Source organism: Empidonax traillii, unplaced genomic scaffold (genome assembly GCF_003031625.1).
Source record: "Empidonax traillii isolate 1590-97213 ecotype Southwest subspecies unplaced genomic scaffold, ASM303162v1 scaffold337:size667617, whole genome shotgun sequence".
Lineage (NCBI taxonomy): Eukaryota > Metazoa > Chordata > Aves > Passeriformes > Tyrannidae > Empidonax > Empidonax traillii.
In genome coordinates this window covers 573,821-593,111 of record NW_020955530.1, presented here as the reverse complement: position 1 = coordinate 593,111, position 19,291 = coordinate 573,821, and the positions used below count along the sequence as shown (strand labels likewise).

General features: G+C 38.8%; 1 protein-coding gene across 1 annotated transcript in view; it reads left to right on the top strand.

Moving 5' to 3' along the window:
• Positions 1 to 16,984, top strand: part of LETM1 (leucine zipper and EF-hand containing transmembrane protein 1) — a 35,255-nt gene extending 18,271 nt beyond the window's left edge. Inside the window, exons 6-14 of the mRNA XM_027891989.1 lie at positions 2,759 to 2,962; positions 3,419 to 3,538; positions 4,124 to 4,255; positions 4,902 to 5,081; positions 5,702 to 5,857; positions 8,802 to 8,936; positions 9,497 to 9,684; positions 11,494 to 11,632; positions 13,028 to 16,984. Of these exons, the coding sequence (XP_027747790.1) occupies positions 2,759 to 2,962; positions 3,419 to 3,538; positions 4,124 to 4,255; positions 4,902 to 5,081; positions 5,702 to 5,857; positions 8,802 to 8,936; positions 9,497 to 9,684; positions 11,494 to 11,632; positions 13,028 to 13,177 (1,404 nt within the window). The 3' untranslated portion in view covers positions 13,178 to 16,984. The remainder of the gene's footprint in view (positions 1 to 2,758; positions 2,963 to 3,418; positions 3,539 to 4,123; positions 4,256 to 4,901; positions 5,082 to 5,701; positions 5,858 to 8,801; positions 8,937 to 9,496; positions 9,685 to 11,493; positions 11,633 to 13,027) is intronic.
• The last annotated feature ends 2,307 nt before the right edge of the window (positions 16,985 to 19,291 follow it).

The window sequence follows — 19,291 nt, the reverse complement described above, 5'->3', positions numbered from 1 at the left end:
GTGTTTACTCTTGCTACAGAAAATGGCTTGGTGTTTTATTTAGTCTGTGGTAATCATCAGATACCTTTATCCTGTTGGACTTGAAGAAGCAAGATGTAGAAGCTCTTTTAGGATAAATTTCTTTTTTGGAAGTAATACTTCAGTGTAATGAACTTCTTTGGTGTTCTAGCTGGTGCTTTTATTCTATTAGCAGTGTATTTCTGCTCATTTGCTTCTTGTTGTCTTGTTTTATTAACGAGTTAATTCTAACATGAAACATTGTGTGCTCAGTGGTTACTTGTGTAGTTTTTGACCTTTTTTTTAACCTTGGGTAAGAAAACTGGGAGAAGGGAGTTCTTTTGTAATTAAAACGTCGTGAGGGAGAAATTAAATTTTTTTTGGTCAAATCGAATTCTGCTTATAGAAACAGTTTTTAAATGCAGGGTTGCCATGCTGCTGAAATCCTTTTGGTCACTGACAGGAACGTTGTGTAATCTGGGGTTTAGCTGGAATGTGGTTTCTGTGTTTGGTGCAAAATTTTTCCATTCATGATCAGTTGCTGACAGAGAGACTGAGTGTCAGACATCTACCTCCTGTACTGATGGCCTTTAGGTCTGTCAGTGGTTCCTTTCAGCAAACTGTAGGTAAGGATAAAGAATTCCCTGGGGATAAGAAAAATACCTTCTTTTAAATCCTAAATATTCCCAAGATAGGATTTATCTCGGTCCACTCACACTTTCAATTTCTCTTTAATTGTGAGGCTGTTGAATAAGAGATGGAGCCAACAACATTTGTTGAAAGTAAGGCTGTGGTCCCCTCCTCTGGGGAGAGCGTGTATTTGCACAGAAAAAAGCACATAAGCCTGGGGATTTCAGACCTGAACTTTACAAGTTCTGTCAGCTTAAAGTTGCCCTGCTTGTCAGAGGTAAGAGTGAAGTTTTAGAGTGTGGGGTAATAAGGTGATGTTGATGGTGCCACGTGGGTTACCTCACATAATGGTAGTGGCAAATTTCACCAGTCAGAAGCTGCTTGCAAAGTCCATGTACTTTGAAGCTTCTACACAATTACCTGTTTCTGTTATTTTTAATCTGCAGAACAGTGTAAATCGTTAGTTACAGCAGTTAGTGGCTGAAACACTGACCCTGCAGACCCTGGGAACGTGCCACTGCTGCGCTTCATGTTTGGAACATTTCGTTTTCTTCTGAAAGAACTGCTGCTGAGAATTTGTGTTTGGCCGTTAATTTCTGTGGAAATAAATAATGTTTCACTCCACGTTTGCTGGAGGAAGTCCCGAGTTCCTCTGATGACTAAAAAAGAAGTTTCAAGCCCCGCGTTTCTTGTGTGTGGGTGTGCTTTTTACAGCATTATATTTCTCATTTGTGCCACAGAGACAAAATTCATTGATCTCATTTCACTGTACCAGATAGTAAATGTCAGAGCAAGATGAAGCTTAAATGCTTCCCACCTTTTTGCTGTTCTTTTACAACTTCTTCTGTGTTGAAGTATTTGATACTGCAAGAACCACTGATTATAGCTTAGCATGTTTGTTGCAGAATTCCAGAATTTCTCTGTGTTGCTTTGTAGCTAGTGATGCACTAGAAAGCTTCAGTTTGTACTCTCAAGAAACACATGGTTGCCTCTTTAAACAAGGAAGAAATACTTCTTGTATTTTTAAAGTGCCATTTTTGGCTCTTGTAGTGAAGGCATCAGTGAAGTGGAACAGGGCCTTTGACCTGCCTTTCTCTGAGTTGGTTTCTCTGCTGCATGAGTATCTTGGGGATTAATGGACTCAAGGCCATCATGTCTTCCAAATTTTTACCTTCTCCTGTGCTCTCGGTAGCTGTTTACTAAAATATTTGAGTTTGCAAGTAAAAAAGTTAGGCATGATACATCAGTCTGTATAGGTAATGTTAGGTTTTCAGACTGTAGATTTTTGATGCTATGATGTCACTAATAAGCTTTTGATGGTATCTTTTAAATAGAAAAATCAACGTCTATACAGGTGATAATGCTTTACTATGACCTGATGAGACTAGGGAATGATTTTTCTCCCGCTTCTTTGAACTTTGTTATCTCTGCTTCCAGTAATTGGATTTAATGACTGTGAAGTGCCCTTTGGCCAGACATCACTGAAAAGCTTAACTTTGCATATGTATGAGTAGTTACATAGAACCTTCCAGTACGAAGGATGCTGAGTCCTTTCCCAAACAGTGGTTTATACTTTGGAATAACTTCAAGTACAAGAACATTTGCACTGGGGTGTTGCAGAACAGCTAGGAACTAAAAACCGAACAATATTGTAACAAATACGCTTGTGGAGAGGAGTAGGTAGGTAAGAGTCCTAATCCATGTTTCGTAGGGACAGCAGCACTGCAAAATTTTTGCCACTGGATGTACTTCTTACTGTATCTTCACAGGGTGATGCTTTTAATGTGCTTGTGTGTTTAGGAAGTGTGGTATCAGAAAGAATACTTGCCAGGGTGATGTCTCTAGCAACTTTGTATTCATTCAGATGTGTATATACATATATTTTGAGGTATTATGCAGTGTTGTTGGAAACTGTGACACTATCAATCCTTTTGCCTTTTGTAGTATATAAGTTGTTTTTTAAAAATTTGTGTCATTCCTTCTTTGTGTGCTACTTCCTATCCCAAAACTGATGCAAAGTGCTTGGCAAATGAGGAGGATGTTTTATTCAAAACAAATTTTTATTCAAAAAAAGCCCAACCTTAACATCTGCTTTGAAAAGCTTTGAGTGTGTTTGTTTTTTTTCTTACAGATCAGGGAAACTGGTGAAAGACCCAGTAATGAGGAGATCTTAAGGTTCTCTAAACTGTTTGAAGATGAGCTGACACTGGACAATCTGACCAGGCCTCAGTTGGTGGCACTTTGTAAATTGCTGGAACTTCAGTCAATTGGGACAAATAACTTTCTCCGCTTCCAGCTGACTATGAGGTTGAGAAGCATAAAAGCAGATGACAAGGTGAGTCGTTCCAGATAGGCACTGGATGATAATTTTGGCACATAAGAGTAGTGAGAATGTGTGGAAATATGTATGTTTGTTTTTCTAGGTATTTTTCTTTTTTGTCGTAATTGTCTTGTTTTTTTGAGCTAACTTAGAACGAAAAGGCTTGAAGAGCTTAAAATCGGGTGCCCTTTTTTGTAAAGAAAAAACTGACCTTTTTTTAATCTACTATTAATCGAAATGGAAGTAATTATATTACAAACAAAACTGGTTCTCTGAAAGTGTAATTTGTAAAGGATCTGATAGAAGTATTGGAGATTGCCATGGCCATTACAGAGATATTTGAGCAGTGGAGGCTGTTCTGTGTTACCGCAGCAGCCTCTAGTGGCCATCGTAAAACATGGACTGTGCAGGGATGATGGTGCCTCTGTTTTGAGCTGTTGTGTGCTGAAGTTGACTTTCTGCACTGTGCAGATGATTGCTGAAGAAGGAGTTGATACCCTGACTGTTAAAGAACTGCAGGCAGCTTGTCGTGCCCGAGGGATGAGAGCTCTTGGTGTGACGGAGCAGCGTCTCAAGGAGCAGCTTAAACAGGTATGGTTTTGCAGGGCTGAACACACAGGCCTGGTTGCAGTTGCTAGCTCTGATTTTTGTTCTCATTCTGAGAAGTCCTTTTGATTAAGCTGAAGGAGGGCAGATTTAGATTAGGTATTAGAAAGAAATTCTTTTCTGTGAGAGTAGTGAGGCACTGGAACAAGTTGCCCAGAGATGTTGTGAACTCCCCAACCCTGGAGGTTTCAAGGCCAGGTTGGATGGGGCTTTGAGTAAAGGTGGAAGGTGCCCCTACCCATGGCAAGGGGGATGGAACTAGATGGATGATCTTTAAGGTCTCTTCCAATCCAAAACATTCTGTGATTCTAAGATGTATTTGAAACAAACCACTTTTTCAAATACTCACTGAATGCTACTTGAAATAGTTGTTCAAACAAAATACTTCTTCCTGTATTTCAGTGCAATTGCTGTAATTCTGGTTGTAGCCTGTAGTTCCTCTTCTGGGATACTGACTGATAAGTAGTGGTTAAAAAAATTTCATATACTTTTTTTGTGTGGCCTTAACTTTGTCTGTAAAAAAGCAAAAATCCCAAAGTTGAAGATTTGTTTCCTGTTCTGCATTTACAGTGGTTAGATCTGCACCTGAACCAGGAAATCCCGACTTCATTGCTTATTTTATCCAGAGCCATGTATCTTCCAGATACCCTTTCTCCAGCTGATCAGCTCAAAACAACACTTCAGACACTACCAGATAGTGTTGTAAGTATTGACAGTATGTAACCAGCTTTCAGTGTCATCACTGAAAATCCATTCAGAGAAGTAGATGTTCTTCTTGGTTCCTTTCTTTCCCATGAAAAACTAAACCATGGATAGTTTTGAGTGACCTTCAAATGCAGAAGAAATTGTGTTATGTGCGGAGGGGTATGAGAATAAAGCAAACATAAGGCAGTAGTGGATTGCATGGCAGCAGACAGTAATAACATAAAAAGGTTTAGAATACACATTTTACTCACAAAAAACCCATGAATGCTCTGGGCCAGATAAAGACATTAGTACATGAAAATACGTAGAGAGAGAAATTATTAAATTATTCGTAGTCTTGAGAGAAAGAGAATGAAGAACATGTACAATTTCAGGATGAAAAGTTCACGATTCCACCAGAAACAGAAACTTTCTTCAGAAAACTTTCTCAAAAAAGAGAGTCATCTTTTCCTGAGAAATGCAAAAATTGGGTAACATTTGGGAGTTTCAACTTGATTCATGAGCATACCTGTACTACCTCCCTCAGAAGGAATATCTAAACTTCTTACATCATGCAGACATACATACATATGCATATATATATATATATATATATACATATATATATACACCCACTTTTATTAGGCTCTTATTGTATTTTTAGGCCAAAGAGGCCCAAGTGAAAGTGGCAGAAGTTGAAGGTGAAAAAATAGATAACAAAGTTCGTCTGGAAGCAACGCTTCAGGAAGAGGAAGCCATCAGAAAAGAAAATGAAGAAAAAGAGATGGAAAGATTGTCTGAAGCTGCAGAGAAAGCCAAAGAAACCCTTGAAGTTGCAGCTGTGGTAAGTTCTGCTTGCAACTGTTGAGAAGTAAATGTCAGTGATAAAAAAACTAACATTTTATGAGTTACTGCCTCTGCTGTAGGTGTTGCCTGCAAGAAATGGACTTTAAATCCACGTATGGAAGATGTGGGAGAACATTAAAACTCACTGCTACACAGAAGGATTTACTGTGAAATGTTGGCTTGATCTTACATGTCTGTGATTTCTCTTCTTAATTAGAGTAGTAAGAGAAGACTTCTTTTTCTCTAGCAAAGATTGTGTTTTGTTTGGGTTTTGTTTTATATTCTGCATCCCATACTTTAAAAGTTCTTATCTTTGGTTCTATGTGTCATTAACTCGAAAATGTTATTGTATAATACTTGACTATAAAAGCTGCTGACCTGCTTTACTGGTGAGTTAAGCCTCAGGAGCTCACAAAATGTAGTTCATTGGGTGCAAGTGGGTGTATGTTAATTTGAAACCCACTCACTATGTTGCAGTTTTTTAACATCTCATAAAAATGTGCGTGTCTACTTTGGCAACTGTTTCTATTGTGAGAAGTCACTCTTTACTGATGCTAATAGAGAGAATGGGTTTGGGTTTTTTTGTTAATTGAAACTTAATGACTGTTTGAAATTTAGAAAGAGGTGGAACCAGCAGTAGATCTCGAAGCAGCTGCTCTGCAAGCTAAAAAAGTCCAGGTGGCTGTGGATACTGAAAAAGAACTGGCAAGGGCAGATGTGGCTGTGCACTCGGAGACACTGATAGATACAGCACCTGTGTTGGAAGGCATCAAGGTAATCTGGATAACTACGTGTTTTCACACTTGAATGCAAAGGCTCAAAGCATCCACATAAGAACCATGATAAGTTGCTTGTCTGTCCTTCACTTTTAACTCTCTCACCGTGTTCTGTCAGTTAAAAACAACGGCTTAGTAGACTGAAAATTCTTAAACCGCCAGTGCAGAAATTAAAGTCAGCACAAAACATCTCTGAGTATCTCCTATATTGTCTTAATCTAAATTTATTGTTGAAATTAATATACCCATTTTGGGGGGCATTTCCACTGGTTGTAGATGTAATGGGTCTGTGCACATTTATAGTTTACACATGAGGAGGGAGAGGGTGCGAGTAGGTCAAGATGACTCTTCCCTTCTTTTGAAGGGTGTAGCTAGGAGCAGAGCATTAAGTAAGGAACTAGGTTTGGACTAGACTACTAGATTTGTATTGACTTCCACTTCTAAACTGCTAATGGACAATGTATATATGCTAAAAAACATTTCAGTGTACTCTTTATTTCTTCAGTATAGCGTAGAACGTAATTTGCCACCTTTAAAGTAATAGGTAATTTCTAGACTTAGAATGCTTTGTTGTAATCAGAGCATCCTTTGCTACAGGCAGTGAATGCTCTTTTTCCTTTGCTACCTGGCTGGTCTCCTTCTCTCCTTTACTGAAGAAGATAGGAGTGACATCTGCTTTCCTCCAGTCCTCAGGAGTCTTCTTTGATCACCATGTCCTTCCAAAGATTATGGACAGTGGCCTCTCAGTAACACCAAACAGCTCCCTCAGCACTTGTGCCTGTATCCTATTTTTTGTTGCTTGTATCCCATTAAGTCTCATGGACTTGAATGTGTTCAGTTTGTTTAAATGTTCTCTAACCAGATGGTAGGTCTTCCTTTCTCCTGACACTGATATCCAAGACCTGGGATTCCTGAAGGCGCTTATCGGTAAAGAATGAGGAAGGCATTGACAGCCTGTATTGGGTTTGCATGGCCAGGTTTTGGTAGCAGGGGAGGAAGGCTTTAAGGGTGGCTTCTCTGAGAAGCTGTGAGAAGCTTCACCCAAGTCAGACAGAGCCAATGCCAGCAGGCTCCAGAATGGACCTGCTGCTGGCCAAGGCCAAGCCAACCAGAGATGGGGTAACACCTCTGTGATAACATATTTAAGAAGGAAAAAAGTTACTGTGCAGATATAATTGCAGCCAGAGAAGAGAGGAGTGAGAATACGTGAGAGAAACATTTTCTCTTTACTTCCTTTTGCTGCTAGTATACTTGTAGAAGCCCTTCTTGTTGCCTTTCACATCCTTCACCAAATTTAACTCCATTAGGCTTTGGCTTTCCCGAACCCATCCATGTGTGGTGGGACAGTCTCTGTATTCTTCCTGGATCACCTGTGCCTGCTTCCAACTCTTGTAGGCTTCCTTTTCATGTTCCAGTTGCACTTCGTGTTTTATTTGTAGCTTGTTTTTGTCCATGGGGTTTGACGTTGGGATTTTTCTCAGTCCCAGTGTTACTTTGCAGAATAACAACATTAATTTAAAATGGGTGTTTTAAGTAGAAAAGTATTTTCAGTTTTTCTCAACAGCATCATTATCTACCTGCTGTTACCGTAACATTATTTCCTTCAGAATGCTGCCAAGGAGGTTTTAATGGTAATAACCAAATGGAACTAATTCACATGGAAATGAGTGTTGTTGAGTGGGGAGTTGGCTGCCTCACTGACTGCTTAGCTGGGTGCATGAAGTGCAGCCACGGGGAATGCTGTGGGAGGGAGGCAGGCAAGGCTGGGATGATCTCATTTGGAAACAGGAAGGATATTTGTTGCCACATCTGTCATAGCATTTGTATCACTGCCTGTTGCAGCACCAAAGCCGTGAGAATGTGTTGACACCAGGCCACGAGAAGGACTTCCTCAGCAGCCCAAACTGATAAGAGAAAACAGAAAGTTAAGTTAGTGTGACAGTTCAGTTAACTGAGGTTACAGTGTGGCCTGTCCCCTAAAGATGCTTCCAAAGATTTTAAACTCAGTGGAATTCTTGCCTCTTAAAGGAAAAATGCCTCTTGAAGATGACTCATTTTATTTGAGGGAAAGGAATTTGTTTTTAAACTAAGTTGCTTCGGTTTTTTTTTTTTAAACCTTTTTTGCTACTGTGAACTACAGATATTGCATTAAAGTCAGAAGTGAGATTGATGCCCAGATATTAGCATTACACTGAAACTCTTTCTGAGTTGATGGACTGGATGCCTGTTCCACAGTTGGTTCTTGAAAGCACATCATTCTTCTGCTCTGTGTTCCACACATCCTTGTTTGCCCATGTCTTTCTGTACTGTGCTTATGTTTCTGTTCAAAGTTTAGCCATTCAAAATAAAAGCTGGTGTCTGGGTAAGATTAATACACTAAATATAGGTAGTATTATGGGATTTTAACATTTTTAATTAATCATCTTGAAGTCTTTTTCAGTATGAAGGTTCGTTTTTTATTCTCAGCTTTTCAAGAGACAGGTGTACTTCACAAACTATGGATGTTCATCCTCATTCTCACAACATTTGCTGAAGATAACTTTTCTACAGCTCAACTTCCCAAACTTCACAATTTTTTTTAGTGTACTTTATCTTTCCTCTACATAGTGAATTGTTTCTCCATTGTTTAAATTCCTTAAGCTAGCAAAGAACGAAGTAAAACATTCTTAAATGAGGTGATTAGCTACAGAATTTCTAATCACCACAATGCACATAATCAGTCACATTAGCTGAATTTACTAATATTGCACTTCAATAAAATATGAACCCTAGCAAACTAACTGCCTTACCATTTAAAATCTTTGCATTAGCCTCAAAATGGTTATGAGAGTATTGACTTCAAACATGGGAAAAGAATCTTGAATCTCTCTTTTCTGGTAAAAGACCTTTGAGGAAAATCACAGATGTGACTTTCACTAATTTGTGTATGTTTTCTGTTACAGGGCGAGGAAATCACCAAGGAGGAGATTGATGTGCTGAATGATGCTTGCACCAAGCTGCAGGAACAGAAAAAATCACTAACTAAGGAGAAGGAGGAGCTTGAGGAATTGAAGGGTGATATCCAGGAGTATAGTGAGGTGAAGAATGGGACATGGAAGTTCTTTTTTCTGTGCATGTTTAGTTTTAGCAGAAATGACCCACAAATTCAAAGATTATCTTGGTTGATTGTCTGTTAGCCTGAAGCTGGTAGCTGAGTGAATGAACTTTGCATGGGACAATGCAGAGCCTCATTTGTATAACATGTTCAAAGCCTAGTTGTTGTCGCTGGACTAGTTCCCAGCAGATGAGAATCCTGTTCCTGCTCTTATTCCCAGGGTGACTAGGCTGACATGAGCTGACTGCCTGCTGCTTGCTGCAGTTCTTTCTTACCAAGGGTAGATGTCAGTATTACAGAAACTTCAAGTCAAGTGAAATGAATCTTACCCAGTCTTATGAAAGATGTGGAAAATAACATTTAAGGGGTGCATGAAATAGGAAGCAGTGTTAGGATTTATTGTTTTACTTCCAGTCTGGCTTAATATGTCTCTTCATTTGCGCTTCATTTACAAATGGCTCCTGTCTTGAAATGCTAGTTGAAGTCTGTTGTTGTGAATTCACACCAGCAAAAGCTTTTCTCCCTCTTGACTGTTTCTTTTAGGATTTGCAAGAGATAAAAGAGCTCTCTAAAACTGGCCAGGAAGAGGCAGTAGAAGAGTCAAAGGCGAGCAAGAGATTGACAAAGAGAGTCAACCGAATGATTGGTCAGATAGACAAAATTATTGTTGAATTAGAGACAAGTCAAAAGACAGTGGATGAAAAGCTGGATGGTGCTGATGTTCCTGCTGGGTAAGTGACTTGGAAGCACTGGATGTGTCTCTGGTGGTTCAGCTTCACTCTTGCTTTTGTCTGATGTATGGTTAGAAAAGAATTGATAAATAACTTGCTGTTTAAAATGTTGAGGTAATTGATTTTGTATAAATAAAATTAACAAATTTGTGCTGTAGGTTTTCTCTCTTCCAAGGTTAAATATGGTTGAAATGAGGAAGCAAAAAAAGTTGTCCAATACCCCAGATCAGGGTGTTCTGAAAGTCAAAGCTTATCTTACCATCTTGTTCACATCTCTGGCACTAGTGGTGATACAGATGAAATCGTGCCTTTAGTCAAGCTCCTCACGCAGTAGGTTTGCCCTGTGTCACTGGCTGAAAAGATGCACAATGGTGTGGTGAGCATGTTCATGTCTGTTGTTTATTACTAGCAAAGATATTAGTGAGGAAAAAGATTTCAAAGAAGTCTGTGGTTTCTCTGGAGAGAAATGGGGGAACGGGTCTGATGGAAGTGAGGAGATCATTTTACACAGTCCCTTTCCAAAAAAATTCACTTCATCTCAATTTTTTATCACGCTTCTGATTTTCCAAGGAAGGACCTTCCTGATAGTTTCATTACCTGGAAACTGTGACACAGATTCTCATGGTTTGTGGTCACGAATGCTGAATTAATCTAGTTCATGCTTGCACCATTTTGTGTGATTCATTGAGAGAGGATCCCAGCTCCCAAAGAGCATAACTAAACAGAAACAAGGATACTGCTTTTGTTGCTTCTGAACTTTGTTTTTCCAGTCCCCAGGGCAAACGGTCATTTGTTTCAGATTTTGTGTAGTAGCATTAGGGCAGCCATGTGAATGGCGCTGCAGAGAAGTGGTTGATCAAAACCATCTGAATTTGTAAATTACAATACAATGCAGAATCTGCTTGTACTGAATGTAATTATACTTTGTAGTGGATGGTTTTCTGAATAATTTTGTAGGTGATTGTGGATGATTGAAAATTATTAGTTTAAATAGTGCTTAGTTGTCAAAGGCTTGTCTTTCAGCCTTCAAGTTGGTGCAGTCATTATCGAGCCATTGAGAGTCACGGAAATGACACCAGTCCAGGATGTTTGGTGGCAGATGGAGAAATGCTCCTTGAATAAAAGTCCATCTGTGCCCAGAGGAGCTGGGACTACACTGATAAAGCTCTTCTGTTTAGTATTTATTGGGTTCACTGTCTCCTGAATTTCAGCTGGATCTGTACTGGAAGATGGTTCTTCAAACTAGCAAAATGCACAGGCAAGCAGAGGCTTTAGGTAGCACAGACAACTTCATGAGATCAGTGGGCAGACAGTGCAGGCATCTGAAACCTGTTAGTCCTTTCTGCTGCAGAGTCTGGTCCTTGATATGAGAAACTGCTCAAGTGATTAATTCTCAGCTTTTGTTTTTCTGTGACTTTCAATTATTTTGTGTAGGTCAGCCTCTAAATCCAAAAGGATGACAAAGGCATGGCACTGTATCTTTGGTAAATGGGGGTGGAGGTCCAAAGGGCAATAGATAAACAGTCTGGGAAGCACAAGAACTGTGCTTAACTTTATTTCAAATGCTCTGGATACTTGTATTTGTGAAATAAAACATGGAAACTAGAAGCATGGGATTCAATGGTAAGATAAAAATCTGTGTGTTGATCATGAACTAATTTTTGCTTTTTGCATTCTTTTCAGAATTGTAAATAATTACATAATATTTTTACAAATGTCTGCAGTGTAGTGACTTTCAGTACTGCCTTTTGTCAACTTTACTCCTTTGGAGTACCTGCTTGGCATGTACAGTTTTTGCTTTCTCTTCAGGGGGAATCTCATCAGTATTGCTGAACTAATCAATGCAATGAAACAAATTCAGAAGATTCCAGAGGAGAAGCTAACTAGGATTGCAGAGGCACTAGATGAAAACAAGGATGGAAAAATTGATATAGATAATGTTGTTAAGGTAAGTCTTTGGACTATTTCAAGAAAATAAAGCTAACCATCCTTCAAACATTGGATCTGCTTTGACTTTAATTGGTAGTGCTGTCTTTGAAAGAGTCTTTACTTTATGCCAGTGAGGTTTTTGGTAATGTATTGTAAATAGATCCTGCAATGCATATTAGCATCTTGAGAATCCTTATGGCTGGGGTTTTTTTGGGGGAAAGAAAGATCTTGATCCCATATCTGTTATCCACACTACCTTTAAAGCTATAGATTCTCCTGTACGTCTATGTCAAGTTTGATAAAGTATGGTAATTTTTTTTTGCCATTTAAAAATGGGGAGGGAGTAGAAGAACTACTTTAGGAACACCACTGTTGGCCAATGTCTTGACAGAATGCTCATAGATATATTTGATGTCAACATAAGATAGTAGCTGCTCTTGTCTGCTTGTGTCTTGCCTACCTTGACTGTCTCTGAGACCTGTATTTCCTGTGCTTGAAGGGCAACAGACCATCAGTTGTCCTTTAAGTCCATTGTAAACGGCCTGTGTTTGTTGCCTGATTTGTCCTGTTGTCTCATTTTGCAGAACATTCTCAGATTTTCTCTGCATTTCCACCTGCATTTTCTTGTTTCTTTTTTACTTGGTAAATTCAGATATGAATTCAGTCCTGAAACTTATTTCCCTGCAAGTCATTTTCCTACTCAAGACAGAAATAGCATGCAGACTTCAGGCCAGCTAGAAAATCCAGTAACAGCCTTTTGAACCACATTTTCCCTCTATACTGAAGTTGTCCCAGTGGTGATTATCTTCCCTGTTTCTCTAAACGGCCCTTGTACATTTAGCAGCACAGATAAACTGTACTTCTGAACTCTGCATGTATTGCAGAATAATTCTAGGAACCTGAGGAGTTATGCCAATAATACATTCATATAAAAAGCTATATAAAGGAATTTGGAATCATCTACCAGATTATTTTTTTCATTTGCTTTCTGAAAGGCCCACCCCCCCTATACTTTAAATTTGTGCCTATTTGGTGCAGTAGATCTTTTTTGATAAAAGTAGGCCGATAAATAACTGTCTTAAATACTGTTCCAGATGGTATTGAATCTGGGCTTTCCATTGGAATAAATAAAGTAAATGGGTCTGTTTTAAAATGTGAATCTTTATGTGCTGCACACACAAAGTTCAAAAGTTCTAGATCAATTGTTTTACATTTTAGCTTTTTTTTTTAATACTCGGGGTATGTTTGAGGTACTGGTTGTGATTTGAATTTGTCTTTCATATAAGAAAAGAAATCCTGTTTTTCTTGAACATGAGAACTGAATACTTTTGTTGTCTTAACATTTTATTATAGGAAAATGCCTAAATCATGTAAAAACTAAATGCTCTCTCAATTTCATTTTATGTTCATCCAGGTAGTAGAATTGATTGACAAAGAAGATATTGATATTGGCACTAGTCAGGTTGCTGAGATTATGTCACTGCTTCAAAAAGAAGAAAAACTGGAAGAAAAAGAGAAAGCAAAGGAAAAACACGACAAAGAAGCTGCAGAAGCAAAGAATTAAGCTTCAGAATCTGAAGCTAATGCACTTGTAACCAAAATCTTGTATATCTTTGTGTCTAATGGCTACATATTACTTGAGCTTTGTGATTATGGGAAGTGTTTTGAGCTGATTCTGGTAATAAATCGTAGATGCGTTTTCTGACATATGGAATGAAATTTCCGTTCATCAGAGAAGTGATTTACTCTCATTCCATACTGATGAAAACAAAATATGCTTTTTTAGCAGTGCTCCTGCCCACAGAAACATGTATTTGCACTCATTGTTGTGGTACAGTGATCCATTAAACTTGGAAGTTTGCTGTATAAATTAAGTGTATGTATCATGGAAAAATGTTTCCCATTTATTTTCTTTCATTGTTCCTTGGGGCCCAACCTTGCTCTGCTTCTACCTTTTAGCTTTTTCAGAAATTAAAACAAACTTTCTGTTCTGTCACAATATTACATATTTTGTAACCTGTTAGTGAAGATTCTGTGGCTTCAGTAGTAGCTCTGTAGACAGTGGCTTTTTTAAGCTAAATATCACTAAACTGTTGCCTCACTGACAGAGAATGTGGCATTCTGATCACTTTTATGAATTCATGGTTATTATTTTTTTCTGTTGAAGGGAAAAATCAGATTTTTCCCTAGAATGAAAACATGGCATGAAGTTTGCTACTTATGGGTGCCTTAAATTTCTTAAGACTAGGGAGTAGAGTGTGCTGCTTCTACTCAAAAATCCATGAATTGTTAAAGCATTGGAATCACAGGAGCCTTTAAAACAGCTTCAGAACACAATCTATCACATGGTAAAGTGAGTTAAAGTGTTTTTCTGAATAGCAGAGTGAAAATAATCATAAGAGGGAAATGTCAGTTGTGATCTTGCATATATTTTTTTAAAATGCAGTTACCTCTGCACGCTTGGTTTTCATTTGAGAATTATTTACACCATAACTAGTTCTCTTACCTCTCAATTTTCATCTCAGGTATAAAGTCATTAACCAGCTGTAGTCAGAGTACCTAAATATGTTCATCTCATGGCTTTCCTTGCTGTGCAGTCAACAAGTCTTGTCTGGTGTTGCCAGTGCTTTAATTACATAATTGGTTTTCTAATTAATTGCTTATAGTCACTGTCTTTAACTGTGTGACTAAATACTGGCAGTAGGTCAAGTTTTGCTCATTAATGTTCCTTCATAGTAGTAAATTTTAAAGTTTTAAAACTAAAATACTAACTCTGGGATGTCCCATAATTTTTGGTAGCCTAAATTTTCCACTTTTCTTAAAATCTTCTATAAAATACACATCGTGCCGCTTGAACCAGCAGGGTTGTGGTTTGGTTTTTTTATTCTATTTTTATTTTGCACCCAGTATTTTAAAATGTATGAACAGTCTTGATTTTGTGTACACTATAGAGAGCACATCTTACAATGGCGCTGTACACGGTGATAGTAAGGTGGGCAGTTAGTATTTAATGCTTTTAGTCATAGTTGCATATTTTCGTAGAAAATGTTGACTCCCAAGCGTCTTTCAGCATAATTCCATGTGCAGTATTTATGCAGATTGGCTAAGTTATTTGTACAAACTTATTTGAAGTTAGTGGAACAAGAGAAGTTTTGACAGTCTCATGGCTTGCATGACGGACCATTGTATTTAGTTGTTTCCAAAGCAATATGTACAGTGAGATGTACAATTCTAGAAAAAGAGTCAGTGTCTTGTTCAACTATTGAGTTCCTATTCTGTACAGTTTGCAAAGAAAGCTGCTCACAGCAAGGTCCTCCTGAGAATTACTGTAACTGCATCTGAAGTGTGAAATTGCTGTGACGAAGCTGAAATTTCACATCAGTACAATCTTTGTGGCTCGTGTATCCCTGAACAAGGGGGCTGTTCTCTTCCTCATAAATCGGGGTTAACTTGGAGATTCCAGCACGGAAGTCACTTTGTAGATTTTTGAAGATCAGACTTCACTAGGTGCTCTTTTCAGGCCAACACTTGGAAGAAACTGAAAGAGTGAAACTCATTTCACAAAAGTACAATCTTGAAACTAATTTAACATTGTGCAATTTACGGTCAGAATGAGTGGGCTTTGAAGTATGCGAAATTTTGCTGTTGCATACTTTCAGTTTGAAAGCAATGTACGACAATATTACTTGACATTCCTGAAACACGGAGAAGATATTTTAAAATTGCCTGCTACCTTTCATGGAATATAAAAACCTAAGAATTGTATGCACTTGAATGCATGCAGATATAAAACAGGGATGTAGCAGAAAAAGCCGTTTTCAAAGGTTTATTGATTAGAGTTTTACAGAGCTTTAACTGTCCTCACAGTAAATTAGCAGATTGTAGTATTTGGGAGTTTAGGACAGATGCTGTTCTGCATTTACTGTTCACTTAAATTTTCTGTGGATTAAATAAGAAGGGAGCCAAAAATAGCTGATTTTTTTTTTTTTTATGAAGAACATGCTGATTAAAATAATTGTCATACATTTAATGAACATTTTTAGCTCTTGGACTTGTTTGAAATTTGGCGTATTGTGAAATCTCCACAGGTTACATAAAATTCATTGAAATGTCAAATCACAAATGCCAGTTTTTCTGCTGTCATCAAAAGCATTTAATGGATGCATCAAGCATAGCAAAGGATTTTCACGGGTTATATCTTCCTTACGTTGTTGAAAGTAGGCAAACCCATGACAGCTGGACTTGAACAGCACATTTTCTGAAAGCTTTACAGGATTAGGAAGCCCTCGATGATCCACTTTTGCCCGGTTGTGAACCTTCCCAAGCAGCTCTGTCCCGGCAAAGCAGACAACTCCAGCGGATCAGTGGCTTGAGGATGAGCTTTGGATAACGTGCTTGGTTGTCTTTTGTGTTGACCAAAAAACCAGGAGCTGCAGTACTTTCAGAGAAAGGATGACTTGCGAGTGTACAGTAACTGGTCAGAACTTATTCCTGAATGAATATTTAATCAGGAGGTGTAAATATTTCTTAAAGTAATTAAAGGATGTGTGAAATTTTGGTGACTATGACTTACACAGGCAAAGCCTCTGAGCTCAGAGTTAGATAATTGGTAAGACCATTGTTGCGATTCTTACAGATTCAAATAAGATAATTTTGACTATGAACTATTGGGGGGGGGGGAATGTAAAACACAAAAAAAGCTTTTTTAAAAATCCATTTAGCAACAGGGAAAAGAAGCAGAGTAGGGTGCAATTTCTTCTTCCCCTTCAAAACAAGTGGGTTATACGACCTGTTTTATTGAAAAACTTGTTTCCGTTTCATCATAACTCAAAAGATGGTTTTTACAGAGATTTTCATCACTGACTGCATGCTGTGAGAGTAAACCTGCCTGCAAGTTAAGTACCAGAGAGCTGACTCAGTAGGAGGTTTTCAGCAGGACTGCATGCAGGCAGAGAATAGTCTCTTGCCAGGATAGTACCTTACACTTACATAGGCTTTGTCTGGGGGGAAAAGTTACGTTTTTTATACAACTCCAAAATACTTCTTGTAACTTTATATCTGCATACTGTGCGGATCATATAAACTTTAGCTACTTCAGCATGTATTTAAATACTTTTAAATTGTTAATATAAAAAAAAATTGGGTATATTTAATTAAAAGAATAATCCCATATTCTGTCCTTTGTATGTATTCTGAGTTTTGCTTTTCAGTTGATGACTTTCAGCCCGTTTTACAAATTTAAGTTGAAAATCATTTGTCTGTGCTCTGAGCATACTGGTCCTGTGTTTGCCATAACGCAGTATAAAATTTTTATGTTAATTGGAGCTTGTGTCCTTTGTTTAGTTAAAATAAAAGTATCATTTTGAAACCTCATCTCTCCATTCTTTCTCTGCTGCTTTAGATTATTTAATGTTAATTTATTGCTGTTCAGGTGAGATGCCAGGCACGGAGCTGGGTGCTGATGAGCTGAATGTTACAGCTGAAATGTTTGGGGTAGAAGAGGGAAAGTGAAGGACAAAACTTTTAACAAGGGTGGGTGCTGTTGGGTTATGTGGGGTTTGGTGGACTGGTTGTTCTTGAAGAAATTGTCTTGACAAATGTGGGGCTGCTTGTCTGCTGTAGTGAATTGTGCTAAACCATTCTTTCAATCTACTGTATTTTAGGTGGGGAAAGGGGGGAGCAGCTTACTCTTTACAGAACTATTGGAAAGATTAAGATCTAGTCCAAACAGAAATAGCCTTAGGAAGGATCCTTTCTCAATCTTTGTCCAAGTTAGGGAGAAAACATACCTGAAATGGTTCCAGAGTTTACTTTATGCCAGGCCATGCCCCTCTCTCCTGATTTTGGATAATTATATGTGTTCCTCTGTAATCCTAACATTCTCCACAAAGCATAGAGCAGACTTTTAAGTCACAGAATCGTGGAATATGCTGAGTTGGAAGGGACCCACAAGGATCATCAAGTCCAACTCCCAGCCCTGCACAGGACCATCCCCAAGAGTCACACCACGTGCCAGTGAGTATCATCCAAACAGCTTGGATGAGCTCTGTCAGGCTTGGTGCTGCCCTGGGCAGCCTGTTCCAGTGCCCAACCACCCTCTGGGTGTAGAACTCTTTCTAATACTGACCTAAACCTCTCCTGACACATCTTCAGGCCAAGTCTTGAGTATTTCCAACTATGCTTTAAAAAAGCTGTTAATGCTTAACTCACCACCTGATGCCTTGGCAGCCTGAAAGGCGTCCTTTTTGGCTGAGCCAAAAAGGTGTCCTGTGCATGGCTGGTCCCTTGGAAATGACTGAGCTATCTCGAACAACTGGTATTGCTGCTATTTTGGAAGCTTCAGCGCTCGCCTTGGCCCAGCTGTGATTGGCACTTAGAGAAATGTGTAGCAGAAGATCCTCCCCCAAACGATGGGAAGGTCCTGGTTCTTGGAGCTGTGTTGATAAAAGGAGTCTCCTGGCTCCTTTCAAACAGGATTTGGGAACACGAAAATGTTGAATCTGCTTTCTCATGTCTAAGTGTTTTCAGCAGGTGGTTGAAAACAACCTCCTGCCTTGACATGCTTTTAAAATAGCAATAAATAAGCTAGGTGGGGTTGCAGATTTTTCTTTCTTTTGCTTAAAACCAAATGTCAAATAAAAGGCTTGGAAAATGGCTTTTGCTTTGAGAATTTCCTTTAATGACAGACTTATTTAGAGTGAACAGGAGTGTTGTGCAAGTGTGGTCAAACTGAGTAGCAGAGAAACTGGAGTCTGCATTTGTGAATTAGATGTGGATGGTGGCAAGTGCCCTTGATCATATTTACCAACATCCTGAATTCTCAAGAAATAGACTTTCTGAATCGAGACTTATCTTTACTGAGATATATTGGTTATATCAGAGAAATTACACTCTTTTTCTGAATCTTTATTACACCGTTATAGCAATTATGTCTAATTATTTTTACAGTCTAAAGGAAAAATTGGTCGTTTTTTGGACTTTCTTGCCTTGATGTAGGAGGGAACCGAAACAGCGGTACCCGTGACCACACAGGGTGCCTGGCCAATCTGGTTGGTGTGTAGGCACAAGCCAGATTTGAATCCTGGAGAAGGTAAGGCTGGAAGGGACCTCCAGAGGTCATGTAGTCCGGCTGCCTGTTCAGAGCTGGTTTCCAAGGGCCGTGTCCCATCAGGTTTTGAGTCCCTCTAAGGATGGAGACTCCATCACCTCTCTGCAACCTCTTTGGGTGGATCTCTGCACCACCTGTGCCAGTGTTTGATCAGTCTCAGGAATAAAAGAGGGGGTTTTTTTATGCTTCCCTTGTGATGGGGATAATCTCTTTATTACAGATGTGAATTTGTGCATTGTCTGCAAACATATGCAGAGGGAATGACAACTGCCTGCACTAACAGTAGATAATGGAGGTACTGCTGTGACCTCACTGGGTGGAATCTTCTCTTATGTGAGGCTGGGCAGAAAGCTGGTTGGGAAAATGTCTGACTTCATGAAGTCATGGTTCTGAAAAGAATTAATATAGAAGTTTTATTGCAAGCTCTTTTGGTGAAATGTCATTTAAAGGGTGAACACATCTGCCTGGTAGTGTGGAGAGATGAATAGTCTTGCAGTTGTTTCGTTGACCTGAGGCTTGAGAAATCTGGGTTCGGTTAATGCCTGGCCCATCAATAATACATCACTTGAC